Here is a 12,500-nt window from a genome sequence, read left to right on the forward strand (position 1 = left end):
GACACGTGGGCGTGCAAGGGGACGCGCGCGCACGCAAAGCTGACACGTGGGCGTGCAAGGGGGCGCGCGCGCGCGTGCAAAATGACACGTGGGCGTGCAAGGGGCACGCGCGCGTGCAAAGTGACACGTGAGCGTGTAAAAAGGCACAAGCGTGTGCAGAGCTGACACGTGGGCGTGCACGGGGGAACGCGCGTGTGCAAAGCTGACACGTGGGCGTGCACGGGGCGCGCGCGCGTGCAAAGCTGACACGTGGGCGTGCAAGGGGCGCGCGCGCGCGCAGAGCTGACACGTGGGCGTGCAAGGGGCGCGCGCGCGTGCAAAGGGACACGTGGGCGTGCAAAAAGGCACGCGCGTGTGCAAATCTGACACGTGGGCGTGCAAAAGGGCGCGCGCGTGTGCAAAGTGACACGTGGGCGTGCAAGGGGCACACGCGCGCGTGCAAAGTGACACGTGGGCGTGCAAGGGGCGCGCGCGCGTGCAAAGGGACACGTGGGCGTGCAAGGGCGCGCGCGCGCGTGCAAAGTGACACGTGGGCGTGCAAGGGGCACGCGCGCGTGCAAAGTGACACGTGGGCGTGCAAGGGGCACACGCGCGCGTGCAAAGTGACACGTGGGCGTGCAAGGGGCGCGCGCGCGTGCAAAGTGACACGCGCGCGTGCAAGGCGGACACGCGCGTGGGCAAGGCCGGCCTTCGGGTCTCCCCCTCCCCGGGTCATCTTGCACACGTGTCAAGGCCCGTTTTTTCCTCCCCGTGTCTTGCACACGCGTGTGCAGGGGCCCGGGGTCCTCCCTCCCCTCTTCATGTCTTCTTGCACACGCGTGTGCAGGGGCCCCGAGTCCCCCCTCTCGGTGTCTTGCACACGCGTGTGCAGGGGCCCCGAGTCCCCCTCTCGGTGTCTTGCACACGCGTGTGCAGGGGCCCCGTGTCCCCCTCTCGGTGTCTTGCACACGCGTGTGCAGGGGCCCCGTGTCCCCCTCTCGGTGTCTTGCACACGCGTGTGCAGGCCCCGCCCCTCACGCACCACCGAGGCGAACACGAGCTTCTGGTCCTTCTCCTGCAGCAGCAGCAGCGCGTCGCTCAGCAGCACCGCCAGCACCTCTGCGGGCACACGCGGGGCCCACGCGGGACATGTATGACACACGCGGGACATGTATGACACACGCGGGGCCCACGCGGGACATGTATGACACACGCGAGGCATGTATGACACACGCGGGGCCCACGCGGGACATGTATGACACACGCGGGGCCCACGCGGGACATGTATGACACACGCGGGGCATGTATGACACACGCGGGGCATGTATGACACACGCGGGGCCCAGGCGGGACATGTATGACACACGCGGGACATGTATGACACACGCGGGGCCCAGGCGGGACATGTATGACACACGCGGGACATGTATGACACACGCGGGGCCCACGCGGGACATGTATGACACACGCGGGACATGTATGACACACGCGGGGCCCAGGCGGGACATGTATGACACACGCGGGACATGTATGACACACGCGGGACACGTATGACACACGCGGGACATGTATGACACACGCGGAGCACACGCGGGACATGTATGACACACGCGGGGCATCACGGGGCACACACGGGACATGTATGACACGCGGGGCATCACGGGGCACACGCGGAGCATGTATGACACATGCGGGGCATCACGTGACACACACGGGGCACACGAGGGACACGTATGACACACGCGGTGCATCACGTGACGCGGGGCACACGCGTGACAGGTATGACACACACGGGACATCACGTGACACACGCGGGGCACATGTGTGACACACATTACACACGCGTGACACACATGACACACGCAGGGCACATGCGTGACATGGAACAGACGCATGACACACGACCCAGGGCACAAGCACGACACACGCATGACGCGGGGAACACGCGGGCACAAGCATGACGCACGCATGGAACACGGGCACACGGGGAACACGCATGACACGCAGGGCACGTGCATGACACACGTCGCCCGCCGCGTCCCCAGGTCTCAGGCCCTGCCCACCCCCTTGCACACTCACCCTTGCACACTTCCTTAAGCAAACTCTCCCCTTGCACACGCATCCCCTTGCCCTCACCCCCTTGCACACTCACCCTTGCACACTTCCTTAAGCAAACTCTCCCCCTGCACACCCTCCCCCTCGCACCCTCCCCTCCCCTCGCACCCTCCCCCTCCCCCTCGCACCCTCCCCCTCCCCCTCACACCCTCGCACCCTCCCCCTCCCCCTCACACCCTCGCACCCTCCCACTCCCCTTGCACACTAACCCCCTTGCACACCCCCTTGCACACTCACCCTTGCACACTTCCTTAAGCAAACTCTCCCCTTGCACACTCACCCTCACACCCTCCCCCCTTGCACACCCCCTTGCACACTCACCCCCTCACCCCCTCCCCTCACACCCTCCCCCCTCGCACCCTCCCCCTCACACCCTCCCCCTCACACTCCCCCCTCACACCCTCTCCTCTTGCACTCTTGCACACTCCCCCTTGCACACTCACCCCCTCACCCCCTCCCCTCACACCCTCCGCTCACACCCTCTCCCCTCGCACCCTCCCCCTCCCCCCTCGCTCACCACCTTGCACACCCTCCCCTCGCACCCTCCCCCCTCACACCCTCCCCTTTTGCACACTCCCCCCTTGCACACCCTCTCCCCCTTGCATACTCCCCCTTGCACACTCCCCTCACACCCTCCCCCTTGCACACTCCCCTCCCCCCTCACACCCTCCCCCTTGCACACTCCCCCTCCCCCTCACACCCTCCCCCTTGCACACTCCCCTCCCCTCGCACCCTTCCCCCTTGCACACTCACCCCCTCGCACAGTCACCCCCTGCACACTCACCCCTCGCACAATCACCCCTTCACACACCCCTTGCACACTCCCCCTCACACCCTCCCCCCTCGCACCCTCCCCCTCGCACCCTCCCCCTCCCCCTTCCACCCTCCCCCTCCCGCCTTGCACTCACCCCTTGCACACTCACCCCCTCACACACTCACCCCTTTCCACACTCACCCCCTTGCACACTCTCTCCCCTTGCACTCACTCTTGCACACTCCCCCTCGCACCCTCCTCGCACCCTCCCCCTCCCCCCTCGCACCCTCCCCTCCCCCCTCGCACCCCTCCCCCCGCACCCTCCCCCTCGCACACTCACCCTTCACGCGCCCCGACGCCGCCTTCCAGCCGAGCGGCCCGTCCAGGCGCAGCTTCCGGCCGAGCAGGTCGTCGCGGCGGAAGTCGCGGCCGCTGGGGAGGCGCGCGCGGGCGCGGGGGTCCAGGCGGGCCGCGATCTCGCGCAGGCGCCGGGCGCGCTCACACTCGCTCACGCGCGCGTCCACGCGGGCGATGGCGCCGCGCAGCAGCCGCAGCGCCCGGCTCAGGTCGGCGTGTTCCTCCGTGCCCGCTGCGGGGAGTGTGCAAGGGCGGGTGTGCAAGGCGGATTGTGCAAAGGGGGTGAGTGTGCAAGGGCGAGTGTGCAAGGGGAGTGTGAGCAGGGCCTGGCTCAGGTCGGCGTGTTCCTCCGTGCCCGCTGCGGGGAGTGTGCAAGGGCGGGTGTGCAAGGGGGTGAGTGTGCAAGGGCGAGTGTGCAAGGGCGAGTGTGCAAGGGCGGGTGTGCAAGGCGGATTGTGCAAGGGGGAGTGTGCAAGGCGGATTGTGCAAGGGCGAGTGTGCGAGGGGGTGAGTGTGCAAGGGGGAGTGTGCAAGGGGGTGAGTGTGCAAGGGGGAGTGTGCAAGGGGGAGTGTGCAAGGGGGAGTGTGCAGGGGGAGTGTGCAAGGGGAGTGTGCAAGGGGGAGTGTGCAAGGGGAGTGTGCAGGGGGAGTGTGCAAGGGCGAGTGTGCAAGGGCGGGTGTGCAAGGGCGAGTGTGCAAGGGGGTGAGTGTGCAAGGGTGACTGTGAGCAGCGCCCGGCTCAGGTCGGCGTGCTCCTCCGTGCCGGCTGCGGGGAGTGTGCAGGGCGAGTGTGCAAGGGCGGGTGTGCAAGGGCGAGTGTGCAAGGGCGAGTGTGTAGGGGGAGTGTGCAGGGGTGAGTGTGCAAGGGGAGTGTGCAAGGGGTGACTGCGAGGGGGTGAGTGTGTGAGGGGGTGAGTGTGCAAGAGAGGGGGCGGGGGCGAGCACGCGGGGAAAGGTGTGCACACACGCCCGCTCACCCCCACTCACACCCTTGATCACACCCCCTTGCACTCACCCCCTTGCACACTCACCCCCTTGCACACTCACCCCCTTGCACACTCCCCTTGCACACTCACCCCCTCGCACACACCCCTCGCACACTCACCCCTTGCACACTCACCCCCTTGCACACTCACCCCCTTGCACACTCACCCCCTCGCACACTCCCCTTGCACACTCGCCCCCTTGCACACTCCCCCTTGCACACTCACCCCCTTGCACACTCCCCCTTGCACACTCCCCCTTGCACACTCACCCCCTCGCACACACCCCCTCGCACACTCACCCCCTTGCACACTCACCCCCTTGCACACTCACCCCCTCCCCCTTGCACACTCACCCCCTTGCACACTCACCCCTCGCACACTCACCCCCTCCCCTTGCACACTCACCCCCTCCCCTTGCACACTCACCCCCTTGCACACTCACCCCCTTGCACACTCACCCCCTTGCACACTCCCCTCGCACACTCACCCCCTCGCACACTCACCCCCTCGCACACTCACCCCCTCGCACACTCACCCCCTCGCACACTCACCCCCTCGCACACTCACCCCCTCGCACACTCACCCCCTCCCCTCGCACACTCACCCCCTTGCACACTCCCCCTCGCACACTCACCCCCTCGCACACTCACCCCCTCGCACACTCACCCCCTCGCACACTCACCCCCTTGCACACTCACCCCCTCGCACACTCACCCCCTCGCACACTCACCCCCTCGCACACACCCCTCGCACACTCACCCCCTTGCACACTCACCCCCTTGCACACTCACCCCCTCGCACACTCCCCCTCGCACACTCACCCCCTCCCCCTTGCACACTCACCCCCTTGCACACTCACCCCCTCGCACACTCCCCTCGCACACTCACCCCCTCCCCCTTGCACACTCACCCCCTCGCACACTCACCCCCTTGCACACTCACCCCCTTGCACACTCACCCCCTCGCACACTCACCCCCTCGCACACTCACCCCCTCGCACACTCACCCCCTCGCACACTCACCCCCTCGCACACTCACACCCTCGCACACTCACACCCTTGCACACTCCCCCTCGCACACTCACCCCCTCCCCTTGCACACTCACCCCCTTGCACACTCACCCCCTTGCACACTCACCCTCTCACACACCCGCTCACACTCACCCCCTCGCACACTCCCCCTTGCACACTCACCCTCCGTGTGCTGCAGCAGCCGCTCCACGAGCACCGGGTACTTGGTGATGCGCTGCGTGACGAGCAGGACGCACTCTTGCACGCCCAGACGCCGCGCCACGGGGTGCGCGACGATGCGCTGCGGGGGCAGACACGCGTGTGAGCCCATGTGTGTGCACACGTGTGTGCGCGTGTGAGCACATGTGTGCGCGTGTGAGCCCGTGAGCGTGTGTGACTGAGTGTGCGAGCCCGTGTGTGTGTCTTGCACGCCCAGACGCCGCGCCACGGGGTGCGCGACGAAGCGCTGCGGGGGCAGACACGCGTGTGAGCCCATGTGTGTGCACACGTGTGTGCGCGTGTGAGCACGTGTGTGCGCGTGTGAGCACGTGTGCGCGCGTGTGAGCCCGTGAGCGTGCGTGACTGAGTGTGCGAGCACATGTATGTGCACACGTGTGCGTGTGAGCCCGTGAGCGTGTGTGACTGAGTGTGCGAGCACATGTATGTGCACACGTGTGCGTGTGAGCCCGTGAGCGTGCGTGACTGTGAGCCCGTGTGTGTGCACACGTGTGCGCGCGTGTGAGCCCGTGAGCGTGCGTGACTGAGTGTGTGAGCACATGTATGTGTACACGTGTGTGCGCGTGTGAGCCCATGTGTGTGCACACGTGTGTGCGCGTGTGAGCACGTGTGTGCGCGCGTGTGAGCCCGTGAGCGTGCGTGACTGAGTGTGTGAGCACATGTATGTGCACACGTGTGCGTGTGAGCACGTGAGCGTGCGTGACTGTGAGCCCGTGTGTGTGCACACGTGTGTGCGAGTGTGAGCACGTGTGTGCGCGTGTGAGCACGTGTGTGCGCGTGTGAGCACGTGTGTGCGAGTGTGAGCACGTGTGTGCGCGTGTGAGCACGTGTGTGCGCGCGTGAGCCCGTGAGCGTGCGTGACTGTGTGAGCACATGTATGTGCACACGTGTGCGTGTGAGCCCGTGAGCGTGCGTGACTGTGAGCCCGTGTGTGTGCACACGTGTGTGCGCGTGTGAGCACATGTGTGTGCGTGTGAGCACACGTGTGTGCGTGAGCCCGTGTGACAGTGTGTGAGCCCATATGTGTGCACACATGTGTGCGTGTGAGCCCGTGAGCGTGCGTGACTGTGTGAGCACATGTGTGTGCACACGTGTGTGCGCGTGTGAGCCCGTGAGCGTGCGAGCCCGTGAGCGTGTGTGACTGAGTGTGCGAGCCCGTGTGTGTGTCTTGCACGCCCAGACGCCGCGCCACGGGGTGGGAGACGATGCGCTGCGGGGGCAGACACGCGTGTGAGCCCATGTGTGTGCACACGTGTGTGCGAGTGTGAGCACGTGTGTGCGCGTGTGAGCACGTGAGCGTGCGTGACTGTGAGCACGTGTGTGAGCACATGTGTGCGAGTGTGAGCACATGTGTGCGAGTGTGAGCACACGTGTGCGCGTGAGCCCGTGTGACTGTGTGAGCACATGTGTACACATGTGTGCGCGTGTGCGCCCGTGAGCGTGCGAGCCCATGTGTGTACACACGTGTGTGCTGGTGTGAGCAGACATGTGCGTGAGCCCGTGAGCGTGCGTGACTCAGTGTGTGAGCTCGTGTGTGTGTGAGCGAGCACATGTGTGTGCGAGCGTGTGAGCCTGTGAGTGCGCAGGACTGAGTGTGTGAGCACGTGTGTGCACACGTGTGTGCGAGTGTGAGCACGTGTGTGCGAGTGTGAGCCCGGGAGCGTGCGTGACTGAGTGTGAGCACAGGTGAGCTCACACTACCCTGACATGGCGCCCTGTGTGTGTCAGCGTGTGTAAATATGTTCACATGGATGTGCAAGCATGTTCTTGCACGCGCACCCGGGCAGCGTCCCGGAAGCGGCGGCTGTGCCGCAGCAGCGTCCTGTGTGGGTGTGAGCGTGTTTCCCGCATGTATGTTCACCCATGTCACATGTATGTTGTGGCGTGTCACACGCATATTCGCACACGTGCACCCACGCACCCGGACGGCGTCCCGGAAGCGTCGGCTGTGCTGCAGCAGCGCCCTGTGAGCGTGTGTCAGCGTGTTTCCCGCATGTATGTTGTAGCATGTCACCTCACATGTATGTTGTAGCATGTTACACGCATGTTCACCCACGCACCCAGACGGCCTCCCGGAAGCGGCGGCTGTGCCGCAGCAGCGCCCTTGAGAGTGTCAGCGTGTTTCCCCGCATGTATGTTGTAGCTGTTACATGTATGTTCACGCATGTACACCTGGATGGCGGCCTGGAAGCGTCGGTGTGAGCGTGTTTCCCTGCACGTATGTTCACGCATGTCACATGTATGTTGTAGCGTGTCACACGCATGTGCACCCACGCACCCCGACGGCGTCCCGGAAGCGTCAGCTGTGCCGCAGCAGCGTCCTGTGAGTGTATGAGCATGTTTCCCCGCATGTATGTTGTAGCATGTTACACATATGTTCACGCATGTGCACCCGGAAGCGGCGGCTGTGCCGCAGCAGCGCCCTGTGTGGGTGTGTGAGCGTGTGTCAGCGTTTACCTGCATGTATGTTCACGCATGTCACATGCATGTTGTGGCGTGTCACACGCATGTTCACCCACGCACCCGGACGGCTTCCCCGAAGCGTCGGCTGTGCCGCAGCAGCGCCCTGTGTGGGTGTGAGCGTGTGTCAGCGTTTACCTGCATGTATGTTCACGCATGTTACATGTATGTTGTAGCATGTGACACGCATGTGCACCCACGCACCCGGACGGCGTCCCGGAAGCGTCGGCTGTGCCGCAGCAACGTCCTGTGAGAGTGTCAGCGTGTTTCCCCGCACGTATGTTCACGCATGTCACATGTATGTTGTAGCATGTCACACGCATGTGCACCCACGCACCCGGACGGCGTCCCGGAAGCGTCGGCTGTGCCGCAGCAACGTCCTGTGTGGGTGTGAGCGTGTTTCCCGCACGTATATTCACGCATGTCACATGCATGTTGTGGCGTGTCACACGCACGTTCACCCACGCACCCGGACGGCCTCCCGGAAGCGGCGGCTGTGCCGCAGCAGCGTCCTGTGTGGGTGTGAGCGTGTTTCCCCGCACGTATGTTCACGCATGTCACATGTATGTTGTGGCGTGTCACACGCACGTTCACCCACGCACCCGGACGGCCTCCCGGAAGCGGCGGCTGTGCTGCAGCAGTGCCCTGTGTGGGTGTGTGAGCGTGTGTCAGCGTTTACCTGCATGTATGTTCACGCATGTCACATGTATGTTGTAGCGTGTCACACGCACGTTCACCCACGCACCCGGACGGCCTCCCGGAAGCGGCGGCTGTGCCGCAGCAGCGCCCTGTGTGGGTGTGAGCGTGTTTCCCGCACGTATGTTCACGCATGTCACATGTATGTTGTGGCGTGTCACACGTATGTTCACCCACGCACCCGGACGGCCTCCCGGAAGCGGCGGCTGTGCCGCAGCAGCGCCCTGTGTGGGTGTGAGCGTGTTTCCCCGCACGTATGTTCACGCATGTCACATGTATGTTGTGGCGTGTCACACGCACGTTCACCCACGCACCCGGACGGCCTCCCGGAAGCGTCGGCTGTGCTGCAGCAGTGCCCTGTGTGGGTGTGTGAGCGTGTGTCAGCGTTTACCTGCATGTATGTTCACGCATGTCACATGTATGTTGTGGCGTGTCACACGCATGTTCACCCACGCACCCGGACGGCCTCCCGGAAGCGGCGGCTGTGCCGCAGCAGCGCCCTGTGTGGGTGTGAGCGTGTTTCCCGCACGTATGTTCACGCATGTCACATGTATGTTGTGGCGTGTCACACGCATGTTCACCCACGCACCCGGACGGCCTCCCGGAAGCGGCGGCTGTGCCGCAGCAGCGTCTTGTAGCGCGTCACGGCGTCGCGGTGGCCGCAGCAGAAGGCGCCGTACGCGTCCTCCAGCGCCGCCGCGCGCCGCCCGAGAACTGCGGGGGGGGGGGGAGGGGGCGGGGCTGGAGCGGTGGGCGGGGCCGGCGGGGAGGGCGGGGCCGGCGGGGAGGGCGGGGCCAGAGACCCGTGTGGGCGGGGCCCGGTGGTGTGGGCGGGGCCTGCGGGCGGGGAGGGGACTGAGAAGGGCGGGAGGCGGGGCTAACGGGGGTGGGCGGGGCCGCGGGCTCTGTGTGGGCGGGGCTTGCACGGAGGGGCGGGGCCGGGCCGGGTGGGAGGAGCCTCAGGAGGAGGAGTCAGGAGTGGGAGGAGCCAGGAAGAGGAGGGAGGAGCCTGGGCCGGGTGGGAGGAGTCTAAGTGGGAGGAGCCGGGACTGGAGGGAGGAGCCAGAGGATGGAGGACCCTCATGGGAGGAGCCTGGGCCCGGGGGAGGAGCCTCGGGGGAGGAGCCTGGCTGTGAGGGAGGAGCCTGGGGTGGGAGGGAGGAGCCAAAGCCGGGTGGGAGGAACCTCAGGGGGAGGAGCCTGATGTGGGAGGGAGGAGCCTCGGGGAGAGGAGCCTGGAGTGGGAGGAGCCAGGTTTAAAAGGGAGGAGCCTGGGGCAGGGAGGGAGGAGCCAGAGGCGGATGGGAGGAACCTCAGGGGGAGGAGCCTGATGTGGGAGGGAGGAGCCTGGATGGGAGGAGCCTGATGTGGGAGGAGCCAGGAATAGGAGGGAGGAGCCTGGGGCGGGAGGGAGGAGCCTGGGGATGGGAGGGAGGACTCTGGGGACGGGAGGGAGGAGCCAGGAATAGGAGGGAGGAACCTAGGGTGGGAGGGAGGAGCCTGGGGAGGAAGGGAGGAGCCTGGAGCGGGTGTGAGGAGCCTGAGGATGGGAGGGAGGAGCCAGAGGCGGATGCGAAGAACCTCAGGGGGAGGAGCCTGGGGTGTGAGGGAGGAGCCTGGATGGGAGGAGCCTGGGGTGGGAGGGAGGACCCTCGGGGAGAGGAGCCTGGAGTGGGAGGAGCCAAAAATAGGAGGGAGGAGCCTGGGGCGGGAGGGAGGAGCCAGAGGCGGATCGAGGAACCTCAGGGGGAGGAGCCTGGCGTGAGAGGGAGGAGCCTGGGGTGGGCGGAGCCCGGGGCGCTGGGCGGAGCCGGGGATGGGCGGAGCCGGGGTGGGCGGAGCCCGGGGCGCTGGGCGGATCCCCGCCCCCCCGCCCCGCCCCTCCCCCGGGGCCCCGCCCACCTGGCGCAGCAGCACGTCGCCGACGCGCGCGATGACGTAGTTGCCCGCGCTGCCCGGCTGCAGCCCCTCGCGCCGGCGCCGCTTGAGGCCCGCGAGGAAGCGCGCGTGGAGCGACAGCAGCTCCCGGGCGCCGGGCAGGACCGAACCCGCGGCCCCCGCGGCCCCCGCGGCCCCCGCGGCCCGCAGCGCCCGCGCGAACACGCGCTGCGTCAGCTTCAGCGTGCGCACGTGGTGCGCCTCGGTCTGCATGAGCTCTGCGGGGCCGCGGGTGGGCGGACACGCGTGTGAGCGGACACGTGACATGCGTAGACACACAACATGCGTGTGGGCGGACAAACACGCGTGTGAGCGGACACGGGACACGCGGGTGGGCAGACACGGGACACGCGGGTGGGCGGACACGGGACACGCGGGTGGGCGGACACGTGACATGCTCAGACATGGGTGTGCAGACAGACACGCATCTGCAGACACAGACACAGACACGCTCAGACTCACGCGCGCCCTCGCTCACCCACGCACACCCACGCACTCACGCACACTCACGCACACTCACACTCACGCCCACGCACGCACACACACACACTCACACACAGTCACACCCGCGCACACCTACGCACGCACTCGCACACTCACGCACAGTCACGCACACTCACACCCACGCACACCCGCGCACACACTCACACTCACGCCCACGCACACCCACGCACACTCACGCACGCCCGCGCACACTCACGCACACTCACGCACTCACGCACACTCACACTCACGCCCACGCACGCCCTCGCACGCCCACGCACACCCACGCACACTCACGCACGCCCGCGCACACTCACGCTCGCACACGCACACCCACGCACACCCACGCACACCCACGCACACTCACGCACGCCCGCGCACACTCACGCTCGCACACGCACACCCACGCACACCCACGCACGCCCGCGCACACTCACGCTCGCACACGCACGCCCTCGCACGCCCGCGCACACCCACGCACACTCACGCACGCCCACGCACACACTCACGCACACACACACTCACGCACGCCCTCGCACACCCACGCACACTCACACCCGCGCACACCCACGCACGCCCTCGCACACTCACGCACTCACGCACGCCCTCGCACACGCACTCACGCCCTCGCACGCCCGCGCACACACACACACACTCACGCACACTCACGCACTCACTCGCACACTCACGCACACACACACACACTCACGCACACCCACGCACACACACACGCCCTCGCACACCCACGCACGCCCTCGCACACCCACGCACACCCACGCACGCCCGCGCTCGCCCCCTACCGTACAGCACGTCCTGCCGCCGCGCGACCTCCCGCTCCTGCGCCTGCGCGAACGCCGCGTCCACCGCGAGGCTCCACGACGCGGCCTCGAACTCGCGCGTGTCCGCGTCCACCTCGGCCTGCAGCGCCGCCAGCGCCGGGTCTGCGGGGAGCACGGGGGGGGGGGAGGAGCGCGGGGAGGACGGGGAGGAGCACGGGGAGGAGGGGGAAGAGCGTGGGGAGGAGGGGGAGGAGCACGGGGGGAGGAGCGCGGGGAGGAGGAGGGCGGGGAGGAGGGGGAGGAGCGTGGGGAGGAGGGGGAGGAGCACGGGGGGAGGAGCGCGGGGAGGAGGAGGGCGGGGAGGAGGAGGGCGGGGAGGAGGGGGAGGAGCGCGGGGGAGGGGGAGGAGTGCGGGGAGGAGGGGGAGGAGCACGGGGGGAACACGAGGAGGACGGCGGGGAGCACGAGGGGAGCACGGGGGGAGGAGCGCGGGGAGGACGGGGAGGAGGAGGAGGAGGAGAAGGAGGAGGAGAGGGAGGAGGGGAAGGAGGAGGAGAAGGAGGAGGGGAGGGAGGAGGAGGAGGAGCACGGGGGGAGGAGCATGGGGAGGACAGGGAGGAGGAAGAGGAGGATGACAAAGCATGGGGGGAGCACGGGGAGGAGGAGGAGGGGAGGGGGAGGAGGACGGGGAGGAGGAGGGCGGAGA

The 12,500-nt window shown here is 66.9% G+C and overlaps 1 protein-coding gene across 1 annotated transcript in view; it reads right to left on the bottom strand.

The window, feature by feature from the left end:
* The window catches only part of Arhgef18 (Rho/Rac guanine nucleotide exchange factor 18), a 48,389-nt gene that overhangs the window by 14,116 nt on the left and 21,773 nt on the right, over nucleotides 1–12,500 (bottom strand). The window contains exons 5-10 of the mRNA XM_060375871.1: nucleotides 11,816–11,956; nucleotides 10,477–10,750; nucleotides 9,184–9,289; nucleotides 5,385–5,502; nucleotides 3,189–3,437; nucleotides 1,022–1,098 (exon numbers count right to left, since the gene is read on the bottom strand). Of these exons, the coding sequence (XP_060231854.1) occupies nucleotides 1,022–1,098; nucleotides 3,189–3,437; nucleotides 5,385–5,502; nucleotides 9,184–9,289; nucleotides 10,477–10,750; nucleotides 11,816–11,956 (965 nt within the window). The remainder of the gene's footprint in view (nucleotides 1–1,021; nucleotides 1,099–3,188; nucleotides 3,438–5,384; nucleotides 5,503–9,183; nucleotides 9,290–10,476; nucleotides 10,751–11,815; nucleotides 11,957–12,500) is intronic.

This window comes from Meriones unguiculatus (assembly GCF_030254825.1).
Source record: "Meriones unguiculatus strain TT.TT164.6M chromosome 13 unlocalized genomic scaffold, Bangor_MerUng_6.1 Chr13_unordered_Contig_2907, whole genome shotgun sequence".
Lineage (NCBI taxonomy): Eukaryota > Metazoa > Chordata > Mammalia > Rodentia > Muridae > Meriones > Meriones unguiculatus.